The sequence below is a fragment of the Balaenoptera acutorostrata genome, chromosome 16 (genome assembly GCF_949987535.1).
Source record: "Balaenoptera acutorostrata chromosome 16, mBalAcu1.1, whole genome shotgun sequence".
Lineage (NCBI taxonomy): Eukaryota > Metazoa > Chordata > Mammalia > Artiodactyla > Balaenopteridae > Balaenoptera > Balaenoptera acutorostrata.
This window is the reverse complement of record NC_080079.1, coordinates 26642750-26662978: the sequence shown is the minus strand read 5'-3', so window position 1 is coordinate 26662978 and position 20229 is coordinate 26642750. Positions and strand designations below refer to the sequence as shown.

Here is a 20229-nt window from a genome sequence, read left to right as displayed (position 1 = left end):
TTTCTTCCCTGGCCTAACAGGCAAGCCTCAATTAAAAAAACAAAACAAAACAAAACATTTTTTGCTGAAGTAGCCTCAGGGAAAAAAGGGAAGAAGAAAGAAGACCACAGCTAAGTTTTTAGATAAGACAAAAGTTACTCACTGAAGGAAGAGAAATTTTCTTCAGAAGCTGTTCAAGTTGACTGAAAAGATAATGGAAGTTTCCCCTGCTCATCCGGACATGTTGCCAGCGCTTCGGCGACGGTGGTTTGCTTGTCTCCGTGGACAGAAGTGACTCAGGGGAGGGAGACTTTAAAATTACTCCTGTTTACCTAATAGAACTCAATGTTCAGAATTAAAATTGGGCCTGTCTAGTATATGAAAAAACCAAGGGAACAAGAAAAGAGTTGAGCTACACCAAATGAGCAGAATCTTATTGTAAAGCCAATGTAATTTGACAACCAGGGTTACTATATGCTATTTCTTATTCTAAATCCTCTACCCAGGACCTCTGATCTGCTTAAATTTGCAGGAGTCAAAATCATCCCCTTTGAAAGGACTTATTCACAGATGAATCCTGAAGCAACTGAGGAGAAAGAGTAAGTCCGTCACAAAAGTTACTAAAACCTCCCTCCCTGGAGAACAATCTCATTGATCAAAGCACCATCATGGTTTCCATGCTGGACTCAAGAATCTTGTCTCTAATTATGGATGGAATTATTACTTTTCTTCATGCTATTTTTAGGTAGAGCTTAAAGCTGCCCGAAAGATGTGGAGAATTTTATGATGGAAGAGAATTTCAGTTCACTCAGGCGACCTTGGTGAAGTCAGCAAAGAATGAGCTGAATTCACTGGATGCTGTAGGTGGGCTGCAGAAACTAGATCCTCCCTACAATTGTATGCTGGGTTGTGTGTATGCATATGTGCATTCTTCTGGGGAAAAGGGCCATACTTTTGATAGAATTCTCAGAAGGACATGTAAACAAAACTTTTTAAAGAGCTGCAGACCTAGAGGCCCCTTTGTGGTCGAATGAAATCACTTTCAATGAATGTGTGTCATTAACTTCCATTTGCGCCTGTGAACATCCACAGGTTTCCATCCAAAAGTATTAATACCCACTGACTACAGTAAGGGTTTGGGGGCCTGTTTGTACAACACTTTCCAATTTTCAAAATCAAGTTATCTAGTACACACAGTGGGTTCCTAACAACAGGTCTCTAAAATTATCTCCAGCCATAGTTCAGGCCTTCACATTGACGCCTCCCAGAGAAGCCCATGGACTCTGATCTTTGGCTCCTGTCTTAGTCTCTCTGGAGCCTTAGTGTCCTCTAATTTAGGGAAAATAATGATAATACTGGCACCAAACATTCATATAATTGTTCGGAGTTGAACCAGTGTTGAACCAAAGAAGCTAATGTTCCCATTGGACTGGGCCATCTTGATGCCAGTTTCAGCACACCAATTAACACTGTCAACACCTTGTCCCTGAAAAACAAACAAACAAAACTTAAATAACAAACAAACAACCCTAGCACTTTCTTCTAGGAGGTTTCTTATGCAAGTATAACAACTCAGGGCACCAGTACCTAGAAATGCCCTTCATACATCACCATCGCCTGAGGTCCTGCCTCTCAAGGATAGAGCCATGGATTTCTTCCCCCAATTCCACTCCAACTAACCTGCCTCATCCTCTCTCTGTCAGCCTTTGTTCTCCTAGAGGAAAGCACTCATCTCACTCCTTTATCCACCTCCTCTCCTGGTTTACTCACTGCAAACAAGGGCTGAGATCACTTCCCCGGGCAGAAGGAGGGAGAGAAGGAAGATACTACTACATACTACTACATATATTTTTGCTTTTCATCCAGGCACATACATATGGCAATGATCTTTGTAAACTTCTAAAGCATTATAAAACTACAGTAAGGTGAAAAATCACTGTTCAATTAGCTCACCAATCCTGAAAATGAATGGCCTTCCTCAACACTCTCCTTATCACTGATGCAAAAATTTTGCCCGAAATAATCAGAAGCTGTCTCAAATCTAGTTTTCATCACATAACTCACATGTTTAAGGACTTAGAGGGGGAGATCCTTATCATTTATCTCATAAATACATCCTACAGGTGACTGTTTTCAAGCCTCTGGAAAATTTTCAGTCACATGCACACCCCATAACTATCATGTTTTAGTCGTGTCTTCAGCTCAGTTTCAGTCACACTCACCTTACTCAGCCCCATCCGAGCACGCCCACGCTGAAGTCTCCCACTGTCATCCCAAGAAGACCCCTCTCTTTTCTATGATTTAGTGCATGTCATACACTGCGATGTCGGGATCCCCTTCCTCAAGGGAAGGTCTCTTACTTCCCCCTCACATCTGGCGCGGGTGGGCCTCAATGTTGTGGAACAGTGAATAAGCATTGTCTCCCCTCCTCTGAGACACTGATTCATGTCCATCACTCTTTTCGCAGACTTGGCTGCAGATTCACGTTGTCTCTGCCGCCTTCTCTGATGGAGATGTTCTACACCAACCCTTCTGCTACTACCATCACCATCAAGCAGTCCTTCCTGCAACAGATACTCACTGAGCCTCTATCACAAGCCAGGCACTGCTCTCAGGCTGGAAACGAAGCAATGAACCAAACAGATAAAAATCCCTGCCCGCGTGGAGCGTACATTCTAATAGGGGAGAAGTGGGGTGCCCTGGAAATCTCACATTCAATTTGAACTTCATTATAATTTAGTTGTTTTGAGTCTATATCGAGTCAAGTGAGTGTCTAGACTCCTGTCGGAGATATTCTGCAAAGACAGGTACCAACAACTCCTCCTAAACCTGCAGACATAGGACTACTCTTCCTATCAAGAGGTAGACTCTTATTTCCTCTCTACCTGAACCTGAGCTGCCCTGTGACTTGATCAGCAAAGTCATCAGAAGTGACTGCTGTGCCAGTTCTGGGCCTGGGCCCTAAGAGTCCTGACAGCTCCCTCTGCCTGGGAAACCAGGTACCATGTAAAGAAGCTCAGCCTATCCTGCCAGAGAGAAGGCCGTGCGGAGAGAAGGCCCCGAGGATGAGAACCGTGGCACTCCGGGTGACAGCCAGCGTGAGGCCGCAGACACGTGAGTGAGGCCATCTCAGACCTTCCAGCCACCAAGTGAATGCAGCCCCGTGAGTGAGCTCAACAAACATCACTGGAGCAGAGATCACCACCCGTGATAAATTCCTGAACTTCGCATCACGACCAATAAAATGGTGGTTGTTTTAAGCCACTAAATTTGGAGGGCCGGGAGGGGGAGTTGTTGTTAGGCAGCAACAACTTAGCCTTAACAAGACAGTGCTCTTAACCAGAGCCAGGGGTGGCATCTTCTGCATGTTTCTAAGCCTTCATTATGTCCATTATGGTTAGGCAAAAAGGAAATATCCAGTCAAAATCTGACAAGGGAATATTTATAAAACTAAATGGGGGAGGGGATTCTGGGACGATGCCGCAGCATGAAGCACCAGGAATCTATCTCCCACCTAGACAACAACTGCATTGGTAGAATCTGTCTGATCCAACCATTTTGGAACTTTGAAGGCTTGCAACTTCCACGGGAAGACTTAGATGGTAAATTGTGGTGAATGTCAGTCAATTTTGGCTCTTAGCACAGTAGAAGCTACCCATCCTCCGCCCCCAACCCCTGGCAGACAACTGTGCATGTTTTCCTGGAACCACTGCCCACAGCTTGTGGGAGCTAGGGTGGGCAAAAAGGACCCTGTCCTCCAAATATCGGCATCTCTGCTCTGAGTGCTGATGGCTGCTTCTGATCACAGAGTGCAGACGAGAAGATGGGTGGCCGTTGTTGTTGTACCTTCCCCACATTGTCGCAGCCCCTTCACTTCTGGTTGAAGTGACTTCCAGGGGATTTAAAAGCGCAGAGCCCTTCTCCTCCCCTCCCTTCCACCCCCTGGTCGTTTTTGTTTTTGTTTTTTTGGCCACGCCACGCAGCTTGTGGGATTTTAGTTCCCTGACCAGGGATTGAACCTGCATCTTCAGCAGTGAAAGAGTGGAGTTGTAGCCACTGGACTGCTAGGGAATTCCCACCCCCTGGTCAGTTTTTTGCATTTCCCACTTTCTGGAGCCAGACATTAAGGACTGGGACATTCAAAAACAACTGCATGTATGGACAAAATTAGAAAGTGACTGTGTGTGCCCAGGGAAAGGCTCAGAAAAGACTGGGAAGACCTTCAGTTTACACTTTGGCTGATCCTCAGCAAAGAGACTGCGTACAACAGTTAAAAACAAAAACAGACAATAAGGAAGACAAGCAAACCCTGAGAAAGGGGAAAATCTGGTTTCCAGAGTTATCACATTATTAAATTCAAAAGTCCAGTGTTCATAAAAAAAAATCACAAGGCATACAAAGGAACAGCAAAGTATGGCCCACTCAAAGGAATAAAACAAATCAGTAGAAACTGTCCCTGAAAAAGACCTAATGTCTGATATACTAGACAAAGATTTCAAAGTAACTGTCTTAAAGATGCCTAAAAGACTAAAGGGAGATATGGAGAAAGTCAAGAAAATAATGTGTAAACAAAATGGAAATATCAATAAAGAGAAAACTTACAAAGAACCAAAAAGAAATTCTGGAGCTGAAAAGTATAATTGAAATGAAAAATTTATTAGAGAGATTCAGAGGAGATTTAAGCAGACAAAAGACTCAGTGAACTTGAAGATAGGACAATGGATAGACCCTGATTGCTTGGTTTGCAAAAGGGATTCACTGAGGTGAGTTGTCATTGACTGAACGTATTTCAAACAAGTTCTGGTGGTATATTAGTTTTCTATTGTGTGTAACAATATTACCACAAATGTAGTGGTTTAAAACAACACATATTTATTATCTTATTATTTCTGTGGTCAGGAATCCAAGAACAGCTTTTCTGAGCCATGTACTTAGAGTCTCAGAAGGCTGCAATCAAGGTGTGGGCCAGCTTCTCATCTGGAGGCTCGATAGGGGAAGAATCTGCTTCTCCACTTGCCTGGTTGTTAGGAGCAGTCAGTTCCTTTTGGTTGTTTGACTGAGAGCCTCATTTTTTTGCTGGCTGTCAGCTGGAGCTCAGCCCTCAGTGACTAGATGACACTTGTAGTTCCTTGCCACATGGAGTTGTCCAATATGGCCACTTGCTTCCTCACAGCTAGAAAGGGAGACACTCCAGCAAGATGAGCCTTACAATCTTATGTAATGTAATCACATAATCACTTACATATAATCACATATCTCCCATCACCTACACATATACTATTAGTTAGAAGCAAGTCACATGTCCCACCTACAAGTAAGAGAGGTGGAATACACAAGGGCGTGAACACCAGGAGATAGGAATCATGGAAGCCAGCTGTCAGTGGCCAGTCTGTCTACTACAGGTGGCTACTTGTTACCATGGCTCTACCATGGCTCAGTCTTTTCCTAAGTTTATGGGTGTGCAGCAACTGGAGTCTCTTACACTGCTGTTGGGAATGCAGTGGTAAACTTTGAGAAATGGTTTGGCAGTTTCTTGAAAAGTTAAAGACTTACCATATGACCCAGCCATTCCACTCCTAGATATTACTCAAGATAAATGTAAACAAACTCACATAAAGACTTGCATATGAATGTTCATAGCAGCTTTATTCATAAAACCCCCAAATGGAAACAACCCAAATGTCCATCAACAGGTGAGTGGATCGACAAAATGAGATATATCCATACAATGGACTATTTCTCAGCAATAAAAAAGGAACATACTAGTGATATACACAACTAAGTGAATGACTCTCAGAATGTTATGCTGAAAGAAGCCAGACCAAAAAAAGTACTTCCTGTATGATTCCATTTACATAAAATTCTAGAAACCCAAATTAATCTATAGTGCTAGAAAGCAGATCCCTTGTTGCCTGGAGTGAGGGATAGATGGACTACAAAGGGGCACTTGGAAACTTGTAGGGGTGATGAAAATGTTCTGTATCTTAATAGTGGTGGTAATTCACAGGTGTACACATCCATCACACTCATCAAATTGTACGCTTTAAAAGAATGTAGTTATTGAACATAAATTATACCTCAATAAAGTTAAGAATAAGAATTAAATGAAAGAATCAGAGACATATGAATCTAGACACTTGGAAGAGAAAGTAATGTTGATACTGAGTATAGGTGATTTTAAACATAATTCGCCAATTTACCATTGTCATCTCTCTCGTGCATTAGCTAAAAAAAAAAAAAAATAGAGCTACATGAAACACTTCAGATACTAATTCTTTTCAAGGTGATAATCAGTTTGCTTTAAATAGAACAAAGGGGTCATTTATCACTAAAAATTACTAGAGATGTAAAACATTTTTCATACCTATTGACTATCTTATTTACTTTTTTAACTGCCTGTTTGTGAACTTTGCCAATTTTTCTATTAGCTTGTTCTTCCCGGTTCTTCTGTTTGTTTACATGCCTCCTCAGCCTGGGAGCTCACTGGAGACAAGGACTGCATCTCTTCTCTTTCTTTACCTCAGCCCAGCAGTGTTTGGTATTTCGTTCATGAAATGTTTGCTAAAATTGAATTGATCTTTAATTCATTCTCATACATTTTGGAGAATTTAACTTTATTACTTCTGTTTTACAGATGAGGAACACAGATGCTGCAGAGGCTGAATAATTTGCAGTCACACAACTAAACGGCAGAATTGGGACTGTAATCCAGGCCTTCTGATTTTAAACCATGGGTTTATTGAAATTGTATTCCATCCCCTCCACTGATGTTTGCCTGGGCCCTGTCTTCTTCAGGATATCAACTGAGTATTTTTTATTTTTTTTAAATTTTTTTTTTAATAGCTACTTTATTTATTTATTTATTTTTGGCTGTGTTGAGTCTTTGGTTCGTGCGAGGGCTTTCTCTAGTTGCGGCAAGTGGGGGCCACTCTTCATCGCGGTGCGCGGGCCTTTCACTATCGCGGCCCCTCCCGTTGCGGGGCACAGGCTCCAGATGCACAGGCTCAGTAGTTGTGGCTCACGGGCCCAGCTGCTCCGTGGCATGTGGGATCTTCCCAGACCAGGGCTCGAACCCGTGTCCCCTGCATTAGCAGGCAGATTCTCAACCACTGCGCCACCAGGGAAGCCCTCAACTGAGTATTTTAAATGAATTTAAAGTTATCAAAGCTCACTCTCCGCTACGCGCATGCGTCCCTTCCTTTTCCCATGGTAGGAAAAAAAAGACACCGCCTCCTTTCGCTTTGCTCATCTTTTGGCCCCTGCGACTCGCCATCGCCCGTGGGGAGGCGTTCACTGGTTGAAGTGATGGCGACTGGGACCCCAGATTCGCAAGCGCGATTCGGTCAGTCTGTGAAGGGGCTTCTCACGGAGAAGGTGAACACCTGTGGTACTGACGTGATCGCGCTCACCAAGCAGGTGCTGAAGGGCTCCCGGAGCTCCGAGGTGAGCTGGGAGTGGACTCTCCGGGCTTAATACCCGGAGACTCGACTTCCATAGCCGTGGGAAGAGGGTCGCGTTGCATCCTGGGAATTGTAGTCCGTGAACTAGTGGAGAAGGGAGAAGACCTCGTTCCGGAGGGCGCGTGTTGCATTCTGGGGTGTGTAGTCTCTGGGTAGGACTAGGGGTCCTGTGAGCCGGGGGGGAATGGAGGCGGGGGGGGGGCGGGGGGGAAGAAACGAAATGATGGGAATCGGTGCTTCAAATCAGAGATCGCCGCAGACGACGGATGAGATAGTGGTCCTAACGAGTTCCTCATTTGTTTCTCAGAGTTGTCTCTAGTGAAGATCTGTTTCTTTCGGCCTCTAAATTCCGCGTGTTTTTGCCTTCAACATTCCATATTCCTTCCACGCTTTTATGCATCGTCTGTCCACAGATTTGTTCTTTTCTGACTTGTCTTTCTGGCCACATTCTTGGTTTTCTGTTTCTTAGATTAGCTTTCTCCTTTGCCGTGATTTTTCCCTCATCATCCTCTGGCTGATTCCGTGTCTGGGATTATTTGATAGCTTGTCACACCAGCAAGCTTTATATGTGTACACTGTCTCTCTCCAAAAAAGGGCCTATCCATTGTACCCTGAGATATTCACCCAAGTGAAATGAAAATATATGTCCACACAAAGACTTGCACATGTTCATAGCACATTTATCCATAATAGCACCAAACTGGAGACAATCCAAATGCCCACAAGGCAGGTGATTGGACAAACAAAATGGGTCTAATGACCCATCCTTTCAACTTCTAGGTTTTAACCAGGAGAAAAGAAAACATATACATCATGTTGTTACATAAACCAGCCATGCACACCATGTATCATCTAAGATGTCCAGGTTTGGAGTCTTTAAAGTGGAAAATGTCTTGAATACACTTGTAAAACAATCTGGGGACAGAGTCTTTAGATTTCTATGACTTTCTCCTGTAGGCCATTGTCTTGCTCATAATTAACTCAGTAGCAGTGTATCTTAGCTACTTATTTTCAAGAAGTATTTTTGATTTTCAAGTCAGTTTTCATAACAGTAGCACCTCTTTCTCTCCCACTCTTTTTTTACTCATGTTTCATCACTTTCTTATTATTTCATTGTTATGTAGTCGCATTAGCAAACATAATGTTTGCAAGCCTCCACATTTGTATATGAATGTTCAAAGCAGCTTTATTTATATTAGTTTAAGGTCCAGTAGAATTATCCTTACAAAATTAGCTTTCATGTTATGTCCTTAGCTTCTACTGATAGTGGCTGCAAGAAACAGCTGAATGAAAAAAGTGTTTGCGTTTACCATAATACAATTGTTGAAGTCACTGATCTGATGATCCCAGATATGCTTTGTATGGGGTCCACATGGTATACTTATTTTAGGATTCAGTATCAGAGGAAAGTTTATCTTTTTTGAAGAATTGTTGTGTTGCCTTTTACCAAATAAGAATTACGCAACTTATTGTGTTTCACTTTTTGCCTTGGTTGCACAGAAGTTGCTTTGTCAGTTTTAGTGGTAGACATATCTGCTTCCTTCTCCTTTTCATGATTTTTAGATTCTATTTCACCTTTTCAAAAAAAAAAAATGTGTGTGTGTTTTATGTCGTTTAATTCATTAAGTCTTCACAATCACTAATACAGGAGGTACTTCTCTTACAGAGAGGAATTTCGCTTGTCCAGGGTCCCACAGAGCTAGGATCACAGAGCTAGGATTCAAACCTAGGCAGACAGGTTCTAAGCCCACACTCTTTGACGTCACTTCTCATGGCCGCTAGCTGGATTAAGTGGCCAAAAAGCCATAGTGCCACCACTGACTTCCCTAATATGGCTTGCTGCTTCCCGTTCCTGCTCCTCGTGTATTTTTCATGAGGGCTTCTTCCGTAGTAGATTTAGACAGGGTGCTCAGTAAGTGGTGTGGATTGAGTTAAGCTGAAGCCAGTCCAACTTTCTGGGACAGAGTTGACACATATCTCAAGTCTAAACTTTTTCTTTTTTACTGGATCCCTTACATGACACTTACCACATACCATATTGTATTTTTCTGTAGTTATGTATTTTTGCCATTTCCTTTACTAGGCTCTGAGGTTATGGGAGTGTCTTACTGATTTTCAATCCTTCTTAGCCCACAGAGCATTGCTTCTCTCTTCAGCAGTCTCCAGATAGCTGTTTTGTTTGAGTAACTGACAATTTCCATGTATAAAACACTCATTTCACAGCATCCACTTGACACATATTTATAGAGTGTCTGCTGTGTGCCAGGAACTGTTCTAGGTACAAGGGAGACGTTGGTACACAAAACTAAGTCCCTGTACTTAGAAAACTTCCATTTTAGTGAAGAGACAGACAAAAAAATGAAACACAAAAAAGATGGTAGTAAATGCTATGAAGAAAAATGAAGCTGGGAATAGAGAGTGCTGACAGGGTTTTCCCTAAATAGCGTGGTCAGGGAAAGGCTCTCTGAGGTGGTAGCATTCGAGCAGACGCTTGAACGAAGTGAGGGAGCAAACCATATGGACATCTGGAGGCAGAGAGTTCCACGTCGAGGACATGGCAAATGCAGAGACCTTGAGATGGGAATGTACATAAGGAATGCAGGGAGGCCAGTGTGACTGGAGCACAAAGTGAGGAAATCATAACAACTTATGTCCATGGCACAAAGAATGCTTGTGACTAATACGCTCCTCTCGTGCACACCTGCGCTTCTGCTCCTCCAGGTGAATTGTGTGCTTGGTAAGGGTTCATTGTGTTTTTTTCCTAAACCTGTGTAAGGCACTTGTGCTTGTTATTGCAACTACATTGTTTCATGGAATGATATGGGAAATGTTGAAATATGAGCACAGAAAAAAAAAGGGTTGCTGTTGCTATGAAAACTAAGTTGAAAATCAGCAATACTTGTTGAAGAGAAGTACCAAGACAAACTGGTATTGAGTTAATTATGAGCAAGACAGTGGTCCAAGCCTTGGAGGAAGTTCATAGAAATCTAAAAAGATTCTGTACTCAGGTGGTTTTACAGGTGTATTTGAGATGTTCCACTTTAAGGAAACTGAAACTGGAAATCTTAGATATGTTACGTGTGTGGTTGGTTTATGTAAGAAAATGATGCACAATGTCAGTGACTACATCTGTCATCACAGAAAAGGCCTTGGCCCTATATTCCAATAGCCCCTGCATTCCAGGCCATCACAAGTCCCCTCAAGCCTATCTTCTACATACCTCTCAAGCCCCCCATGCCCCCTTTTTTAACTGCCACTTCTGTGGTTCAGGTCACTCTCATTGCTCGCCTGGAATACTGCAGTGTTCTCCTAACCAGTCTCTCTGCCTTTAGTCCCCTGTCTAGTCCATCCTGTTTACCACATTCTAAAACAGTAAATCTGATCATGCCACTTTTTTGTAACATGATATTACTTCGGAATTCTAAACACCAGCCGTTAGGTCTCAGCTTAGAAGTCACTTCTTTTAGGAAGCCTTCCCTGAGCACCTACCCAGTAATGGGTTAATCACTCCTGCCTCCCGAACTCTCAGGGCATTCAGTGCTTGCCCCTCAGCACTTACCACAAGGTATTGTAGTACCTTTGTCTTCTTTGTCATCCCAGCCTGTGAGCCCTGTAAGGATGGGGGCTATGTCTCTTACTGGCTCATAAGCACTTAATAACTATTTGTTGACTGAATGAGGAAGATTCTGTTAGAACTCTTTCTTTTCTGCCATCGGTTTGTCAGTCACCATCCATAGGAGTTTGGAGTTTGTCACTTAAAAGTGGCCACAAGGAGGGAACAGGAACTCTCATACCTGGTGGATGGGAATGCAAAATGGTATAACCTTAATGGGGGGTGGGTGGCAATATGTAGCAAAATTAAAACCCTCTGATCCAGCAGTCACAATCAAGATTCTGAGTCTATCCAAAGACATGCTGGCAAAAAGATACAAAGAACTATGAGGTATTTTTGGTAGCACTACTTACAATAGCAAAAGACTGGAAACAGCCCCAAAGTCTTTAGCGGAGGACTGGTTGAATAATCTTATGAGACATCTATTCAGTGGAGTGCTCAGCAGCCCTGAAAGAACAAGGTGGAGATTCAGTATACACTGCTGCAGACCCATCTCTGTATATATTGTCAAGTGAAGATAGCAGGGTGCAGAAGAGTGCATATGGTAGGTTACATTTTATGTAAAGGGGGCAGAATATATACATATGTCCATTGTTTGTAAAGGAACAATGGAAAGATAAACCAAAAACTAATTTAAAAAATATTTATGCATAGGGGAGAGATACCGGGGAGGGGAAGAGGCTGGATAGGTCATATTTTATTGTTTTGCCTTTAGAAGCATGTAAAGTTTTATTTTTATTTTTTAAATTTTTTTATACATTTATTTTTATTTATTTATTTTTGGCTGCGTTGGGTCTTTGTTGCTGGGCGCGGGCTTTCTCTAGTTGTGGCGAGCGGGGGCTACTCTTGGTTGCGGTGTGCGTGCTTCTCATTGAGGTGGCTTCTCTTGTTGCGGAGCACGGTCTCTAGGCGCGTGGGCTTCAGTAGTTGTGGCATGAGGGCTCAGTAGTTGTGGCACATGGGTTTAGTTGCTCCACGGCATGTGGGATCTTCCAAGACCAGGGCTTGAACCCATGTCCCCTGCATTAGCAGGCAGATTCTCAACCACTGCGCCACCAGGGAAGTCCCAAGTTTTATTAATTTTTAAAGTTAAAAAGAAAAATAAAAGTTGCTGTGAGGGAAGGAATCTGGAGGCTGGAGCAGTGCTGGTATCCTGGTTAATTTGAAGTCATCTGTCCCCCTTTCACCAGAATCTCTCTGACCCAAGGGAACAGGGAGGGTTGGTAGGACACACATAACAGTAGCTCCCTTTACATGGTTGGACTGCATGTCTGCCAGGAACAGGGTGCCACAGGAGGCCAGAAACCTCTGTTGATCTCTTCTTGCCTCTCCGTGAGGAGGCAGATCTGCTGACCGCAGGCCACCCAGCTGAAACAGAGCTCACTCAGCCTTTCTCTCTTGGCCTCAGGGCCCAGCTATCAGTGAACTCATTAAAGTCTGCTGCCGCACTTCTTTCTTTTCTCTTCCCCAGCTCCATCTGGCCATTCTTTACACATGGTTTCCCACTTTAAAGCCCAAGCTTCTCCCCAGGCCTTTTTACCCCCTCTGTGTCTCTCATTTCATTTCTCAACAGCTACATTCCTTCTGTCCTTTAAAGCCCTATCCTAACTCCTGCCCTCTCACTCCTCTCAAACCACCCCAAATCTCAAGTTTGCCTTTAAAGAATCAGAAGTTAGGTTCTCACTGGGTTTGTGGAGCCAGAGTTTGTTTTCGCAGACTTTGCCTCTCAGCACTTGATTAATAAACTCAGCAGTTATGGAGGACTTGATTTCTCAGGCTGTGGCCTTCAGAACAGATGTCGAGCCCATGCCAGAACTGCCGTAGTGACAATGAAATGGATTTTCAGCATGAACAAATGGGAAATTATCCTCCTTTACATTTGGAGGGTTTATATTTGTATGGGGTGGGGGGTGGGCATGGAGAAGGGGTGGTGGTAGAACAGCTGCAGAGAAGATTACAGGAAGTTTGGAAGTTTTGATTATTACCATTTTATTTTTGTCTTCCAGCTGCTAGGTCAGGCCGCTCGAAACATGGTACTACAGGAAGATGCCATCTTACACTCAGAAGATGTAAGAAACAATTTCTGTTATGATTTGGGTTTTATATGCACAGTTTGTGTGGCTTCAGGGAAGTGGAATGTTCTATTTCTCTGTTTTTCTTTTCTTTTTTTAATGCAGAGTTTAAGAAAAATGGCAATAATAACGACACATCTTCAATACCAGTGAGTATGCCCTCTCCAGTGCCTACTGTACTTACTAAGCAATCGTTTTCTGCAGGCTGTTTCTTGTGGCCTTTGTGCTTCAGCACATTTTCCTGTGGAGGCAGGAGCTGGGAGTAAAGGAGGGGTTAGTCAAGGATGTGTTCCCTCTGGAAGAGATGCTTGAGACTGCAGAAGAAGTTGGGGTATGGGGTGTGATCAGAGTGGGGACCACCTTTGTGAACCTCTCTGATAATTTGAGGGCTTCTCAGAAGGAGAGACTGCAAACCCCGTAAGGGCAGGGCCTATCCAGGACCACACGCATGCACAGCGCTTGGCACCCAGTAGGCACTTAACCAGTATCTGTCCACTGTCTGTGCCTGAGGTCTTTCCTGGAGCGTCTGCACCTTCCCTGGAGAATCGAGTATAACCATGTTCTTTATGTTACATTCCCATATATAAACCAGCCCTAACTACGTATAAATCATCCAGAAGATTTTGAAATATAGAGACCCCTTTTGAACAAAATTATAATTTAATTAACTTTTCATCTTATTTCATTTTTTTTTTAAGGGGAACGCTATTTATTTATTTATTTATTTGACTGTGTTGGGTCTTCGTTTCTGTGTGAGGGCTTTCTCTAGTTGCGGTGAGCGGGGGCCACTCTTCATCGCGGTGCGCGGGCCTCTCACTGTCGCGGCCTCTCTTGTTGCGTAGCACAGGCTCCAGACGCACAGGCTCAGTAGTTGTGGCTCACGGGCCTAGTTGCTCCGCGGCATATGGGATCTTCCCAGACCAGGGCTCGAACCCGTGTCCCCTGCATTGGCAGGCAGATTCTCAACCACTGCGCCACCAGGGAAGCCCCATCTTATTTCATTTTGCCTTTTATTTTATGTAGTTGACATTATACTTATGTACCTATTAGAAATATCTGATTGGGAATTTAACTCTTGATATTTAAATAGCTAAATGTTCATTTTTTGGGGTGTGTACATGTCAGGTATGTGACCATTTGGCTCCACATACCCAGACTGAATTTGAGCCATACTTGTAGTTTGTTAGACCACATCCCTCACTCTGATAGAATATTATTACATCTTTAGGTTTAGAACCATCTTTTCAGCAACTCTGCACTCAGATATTGAACCCCTGTTCAATAGCACAATCTTAGGATAGAATGGACAGAAATATAAAATGTGACAAGCTGGAAATTTGTCCTGCCTATATATACATATCTGACCAAAAATAACTTTTACTAGTTTGCTGCATTTTCTTATGTTTATTTTCCTCTTTCCTTTTCTGATTTAGGCAAGAAGCTATTCAGAAGAAGTAAGTAACCCCAAAGGTAGAGGAGTGGGGGGCCAACGAACTGTAGCAGGCTGGGGGGAATTATGCTGCTGGGCCTAGGATCAGTATAAAACTCTGGTTCACAGAGGCCCTTAAATTGCCATGTGTTCTAGGATAGCTCATTGGGAATATAAAGAATATTTCAAAGGTATGCAGTAAGTCAATTCACTGCTAGCAAAGGCTTTCTAAAAGTTATAGGGTGTAGAGACCAACCTTGAGGGTAGAAAACCTTTTACATTGGTAATATTCATTAAGTAAAGTAAATGTGCTAAAGTCATTGAACAGCCTTGTTTTTGTTTTAAGTAGATTAAATCTGTCCCTTGCAATGTTGTTTACACTACTAGTTAGCTTTACAGATCTTTTCTTCATAGTTTAAACATGTCTGGGACCCTAGTGGACCAGTAGAAATTTTGATTTAGTTCAACAGAACTATGCATATAATATACTTTGTGCAAATCATTTGCACAATGAGATGTCTTTTTTTTTTTAACATTGATCACTTTTTTTTTTTTTTTTCAGTATCTAGTCCTCCATTTTTTCTAGGGAGAACATACGAAATTGGACTTGCAGGGACAGGAAACCATTACATACAAAGAATGTAGAGGAATACCCCTATCTCTGCATCCAACCATGGATCTGACCCCATCAATAGCCCCCACATTTAAAGCCAAAAGAAAGTATGATTGCATAGAGAGGGTTGCTATGACAACGAGATGCTCATTCTAGATAAACCTTTTTCTCTATTCTAATTTGTAGTGTTGAGCAGTCATCAAATCTACAGGACCAGTTAAATCATCTGTTGAAGTAGAACGTGTTATGAGAGGGCAAAAGCACTTTGCCTAACACTGAGGAGGAAATATCTTACATAACCACTGTGCTATGGGTTTGATTTTCCATTTTCTTCTTCAAAAGTTAAGTTAGAATAAGATCTGTGATGATGAACAGTTTCTCCTGAAAGGAAGTTAAGTGATTGAATTTTGAAAGCACTTCTTGAATCAAACCAACCCATGCTCTTATTGAATTTTTAAGTTGCTCTGTTAATTTGATATTAAAGCAAAATTAAAAGATGTCTTAGTTTTTCTCATAGAACTTTAATATGTCAAAAGCCATATTGTCTAAATGTGTTTCTTAAGCAAATACTGAGTAGTGTTTTAAATTCAGACTTAGAGCTTCTATTGTGAATGTATAAGAATGATTAATATTGTTTTTAAAGACTATTTTTTCTTTTAATCATACATTCAGGAAATATTTTAATTTCATGGTCACAGAATGGTGATTAGGTAATACCTGTTGTTTTCTTTTCTTTTCTAGTACCTAAGAGGAGATAGTTATTTTATTTGTTGTAGCAAATTCCTACATGAAAATTAGGCAAATGGTATCATATCTGGCCAGCTGCAACCTCCTGCCTTGACCTTCATTCCTAGGGTTTCTTTGTTGTTGTGACTCTTGATTAAGTGGCCTTGGGTTCATTTTGTAATTTTGCTAGTCATCAGCAAATTCACTTGTATGACATTATTGCCAAGTGAGAATGCAGTTGAGTTACTGTGATTCCGGTATAGGGTTGTGCCATGTAGAAAACCTTATGTTTATAGACATTTACCTATGTTCATTGAATTTATCTCATTAAATGTCATTACTGTTGTCTGTTGTCAGGTCTGAATGTCTATGCTTTATTTGAATTTAAAATGGGACTTGCAACCTGTTTTAGCTCAGTTCTTAATTCACTAAGGTATTGGGAGAAAGCTGACATAAGAAAATGGTGTTTTTACTGAAAGAAAAAAAGCAAATATGAGTCCAATTTAATTCATATTCTATATCATCAAGTTGACTAATCATATCAGATTACATTTATTCCTCATTTTATATATATATACATTCACTTAAAGTAAAAAAACAGTATGAAGGAATTCACTTATACATTCATTCTATAAATGTTTATTACAATTATTAAATGTAAACAGGCTCAATTTACCTTAAAAAGAAGGCTTGCAAACTTACAGCAATTGTCATATTAGTAGTTAAACATTTGATGTTACTATCACAGTTTCTATTCAACATTTTGCTGGAAGCCACACCTGGTGCAGAAATTAAAATTAAATGTAACTATTAGCAAGGAAGAGACAAAATTGTTATCATACGGTAGGATTATCTACTTAGAAAATCCAAGGACTGATTTTTTTAAAAAGTCACCAGTTTAGAAAACCAAACAAAGTTTAACCATCCAAGTATACACAAAGCAAAGAAATATTTAAGATGAAAAACAAAGTATGGTCTATGTTTCTTCCTCATGCTGGAACAGATATTAAAGAAGCAGTGACTGCTTATGTTATATCTGATAAAATAAATTTCACAATCAAAATTTGAATGGTAAATAAAGATGAAATTTACATTAAATAATGAAAACCTAGTAGTACTGATTTAGTCATTTTAAAGAACATAATGCCAAAATACATGAAAGAAAAGTAGACAAATGTGAGAGCAGGCAGAAATGTATACATACTTTGATAGTTTGTTTCTTATAGAAATAGGTTAATATGGAGACAAAAGATACTTCTCTAAAATAACATCTGTGTTGTAGAGGATATGTTGGAGGATAATTTCAAAATAATGAAAATTCAAATCTATGCAAGCAAATTTTTTTGATGATACCCAAGCAGTACTATAAAGAAAAAAATCATGCTTTAAATCTCTGTATTAGGGATAAGGCGTAAGTAAATGTTTTCTTTTTTTTTTAAGGAGTTTGTGGTTAGAATTTAGAAAGAGAACAAAAGAAATCAAAGTGGAATAAGAAAACCAAGCATGAATGACAAAAATCAGAAAAATATATGAAACCCTTAATTGGTTCTTACAGATTAAATTGGTAAAATGTCAGCTCAATTGTAAAAGTACAAATTAGTAAATTTATAATTGAATAGGAGATATATAAAATAAATCAATTAGATTTGGAAAGAGAGATCTGTCAGCTTGATGCTAAAAATTTAGTTACTAATATCAAAATATCTGGCTCCTTATAATGATATAACATGATAAAACTGACATTTAAAAGAGAATATGGGGGCTTCCCTGGTGGCGCAGTGGTTGAGAATCTGCCTGCTAATGCAGGAGACACGGGTTCGAGCCCTGGTCTGGGAGGATCCCACATGCCGCGGAGCGGCTGGGCCCGTGAGCCACGGCTGCTGAGCCTGCGCTTCTGGAGCCTGTGCCCCGCGACGGGAGGGGCCGCGATGGTGAAAGGCCCGCGCACCGCGATGAAGAGCGGTCCCCGCACCGCGATGAAGAGTGGCCCCCACTTGCCGCAACTGGAGAAAGCCCTCGCACGAACCAAAGACCCAGCACAGCCAAAAATAAAATAAATAAATAAATAAATAAAAAAAAAAAAAAAAAAAAAAAAAAAAAAAAAAGAGAGAATATGTCCAGACTGGTTATGAGAAATAATCCATAAATTGTCAAAAATAACCAATTAAAATGTCATCTGCTTGTGATGGCTGTCCTGAGACTTTTCCAAAGTATCAAATAACAAATCATTTCCATATACTCCCAAAGTATAGAAAATGATAGCAAGATACCAGTTCCTTTGCTGAAGTAAATGTAATTTTCATTAAAAAAAATAAAAAGCAAGATAATATAAAGACATTTAGGAGATTCTTATTTATGAACATAGATGCAAAAATCCTAATAAAATCTCAGAAAATTGAATAGAGAAATATTTGGAAGAACTGCTAAAATAATTCTAGAGTTACAAAGTTCATATAACAGCTGCAGAACACATTACACTAATAAAAAACAATAAAATCATACATCACTGTAATATATACCAAAAAGGCATCTGAAAAAGTTCAACGTCTATTTCTAATTAAACTTAAAAAAAAATCTCTCTAAAAGTATGTTTTAGAAGAAAGAATAATAGAACCCCAGAATATTAGAGCTGTATGGGGCCTCACAAGTGATTAAATTCTAGCCCCATGTTTTACAGATGAAAAACATAGCCAGGGAGATTAAATGACTTATCCAAGGTCACTGAACTTGATGGTAGGTCTTCTGACTACTAGTCTAGCTTGCTATTATCTGTTACTTTTCTTATAAATAGAAACAAGGGTGCTTCCTGTCATTTCTAGTATTTAGCATCATAAAAAAGAAAAGGAAGTAATTGAATCCAATCCATTTACCCCTGCTACTTCATCTCTGGTAAGTAACCAGTTGGTCATCTAGCTTCTGCTTGAATACTTCTAATGTTTGGAGAATCCTTTACTTAGTGGTGGTGGCCATTTTGGAAAGCTCTACTTGAAAGATGGTTTTGTGTACTGAACCAAAAATCTGCCTTTCTGGACCATCCTGGAATTGTCAGACCAGTAGCTTCCAAGGTGGGATGTGTGGAGGTATGCACAAGGCCATCCTTTGAGGTAAGGGAAGAAAATATCTGTTTATTTTTTATCTTAAAAAGAAAATTAGCTTTTTGCTAATATTTAAAATATGGCTTGATACGAGATCTCTGACTTGGCCTACATAGCATACCTATCATTTAGCAGGGATGATATTAAAAACAAAAAATTCTGTGGCTGAAGCACTGACCAATCAGAATGAATGATGGTCACAAGCAGTCTGGTCCAAAATCAGCCCTGCACACTAGATACCTGAGGGAAAACTGGGAATAACTAAATGTAAGTTGATGGTGGTTTGTTTTATTGCAGTTTATCTGTGTGTGGTTAAGTGGATTTAAGGCTTATCAAATGATTCTTGTGAATAACCACAAATTGAAGATAATATAATAAAACAAGCACAAGTGAACAAGTGGAAAATGATAGAGCCTTTTCCTTAACCTCCCACTAATCTGTCCTTTCAAGATAAAGTTACCATTTTAACAATGAGTGAGAAAGTGACAACTTTTCTAAAGGAACTAATTTTATGGAGAGCGTGTTTTGAAAACTAATATTTTGGAGTGTTTTCACCATTAAACAATTGCCAAAAACCAGGTATCTATAAAAACTTATTTTTACACACTTAATAGTTAGAGATATTCTAACCTATAAAAATATTTCAACAAGGATCATTTCCATGGGTTTAATTTGTTAAAAATATAAAAATATAACACCTTCCTCTTAACATTTAACAACAACTAATTGACATCTGGGAAGATTATTATTGTCAGATGAGATTGAAAAGTGAGTATAATTTAGTAAATCTTCCATTCAGATATCCTTTCAGTTGGAACCCCATTATCGCCTTACTATCCTAATGAATAGAAATTCTTGTTATAACCACAAAAGGAAATAAGGTATACAAGTGTAGGAGTGTAGAGATTAATTAAATTAAAATTTTTTTTCTGCAAGATGAAATGACAATACTTAGAAAACAAGTAAATTGACCAAAAAAATACTAGAGGTTAAAAATGAACTTAGCAAAGTTGCTTTCCTAAATACAATTCAGTATAGACTGAGATTGATTGATATGGAATCATTGATATGATTCCATCACTATGACATTCTGGGAAAGGAGGGAGAGCAGATCTATGGTTGTTTAGAGGCTGGGGTGGGGAGATTTACTATGCAAAGGGGCAGGAAGAAACTTTTTGGGTGAGAGTCTTGATTGCGGTGATGTATATACCTTGTTAGAATTCACAGAACTGTATACTTTAT

General features: G+C 40.4%; 1 protein-coding gene and 1 long non-coding RNA gene across 3 annotated transcripts; both read left to right on the top strand.

Annotated features, from left to right (window-relative positions):
• The first annotated feature begins 502 nt into the window (after positions 1–502).
• On the top strand, positions 503–2796 carry LOC130705047 (uncharacterized). The gene is made up of 3 exons (XR_009005675.1): positions 503–578; positions 725–843; positions 2447–2796. It is a non-coding gene; the product is annotated as an uncharacterized LOC130705047 (long non-coding RNA).
• A 4349-nt stretch (positions 2797–7145) lies between these two features.
• On the top strand, positions 7146–16245 carry BORCS7 (BLOC-1 related complex subunit 7). Of its 2 annotated transcripts, none has more exons than XM_057530328.1 (5): positions 7146–7422; positions 13059–13121; positions 13230–13273; positions 14558–14578; positions 15116–15323. In XM_057530328.1, the coding sequence occupies exons 1-5, from the start codon at positions 7186–7188 to the stop codon at positions 15120–15122; spliced, it is 372 nt and encodes a 123-aa protein (XP_057386311.1). In that variant the 5' UTR covers positions 7146–7185; the 3' UTR covers positions 15123–15323. The 2 variants fall into 2 exon arrangements, with proteins under 2 accessions (XP_057386311.1, XP_007187287.2); XM_007187225.3 differs by lacking the exon at positions 15116–15323 and adding an exon at positions 15353–16245 and having other exon boundaries at positions 7155–7422.
• Positions 16246–20229: the final 3984 nt, after the last annotated feature.

Excerpts from the sequence above, each read along its gene's own strand:
- BORCS7 (XM_007187225.3), top strand. The coding sequence starts at position 7,186 with ATGGTAGGAAAAAAAAGACACCGCCTCCTTTCGCTTTGCTCATCTTTT. Across the intron at positions 13,274-14,557 it reads ACGACACATCTTCAATACCA|GCAAGAAGCTATTCAGAAGA; the intron begins GTGAGTATGCCC and ends TTTCTGATTTAG. Across the intron at positions 14,579-15,352 it reads CAAGAAGCTATTCAGAAGAA|TGTTGAGCAGTCATCAAATC; the intron begins GTAAGTAACCCC and ends TCTAATTTGTAG.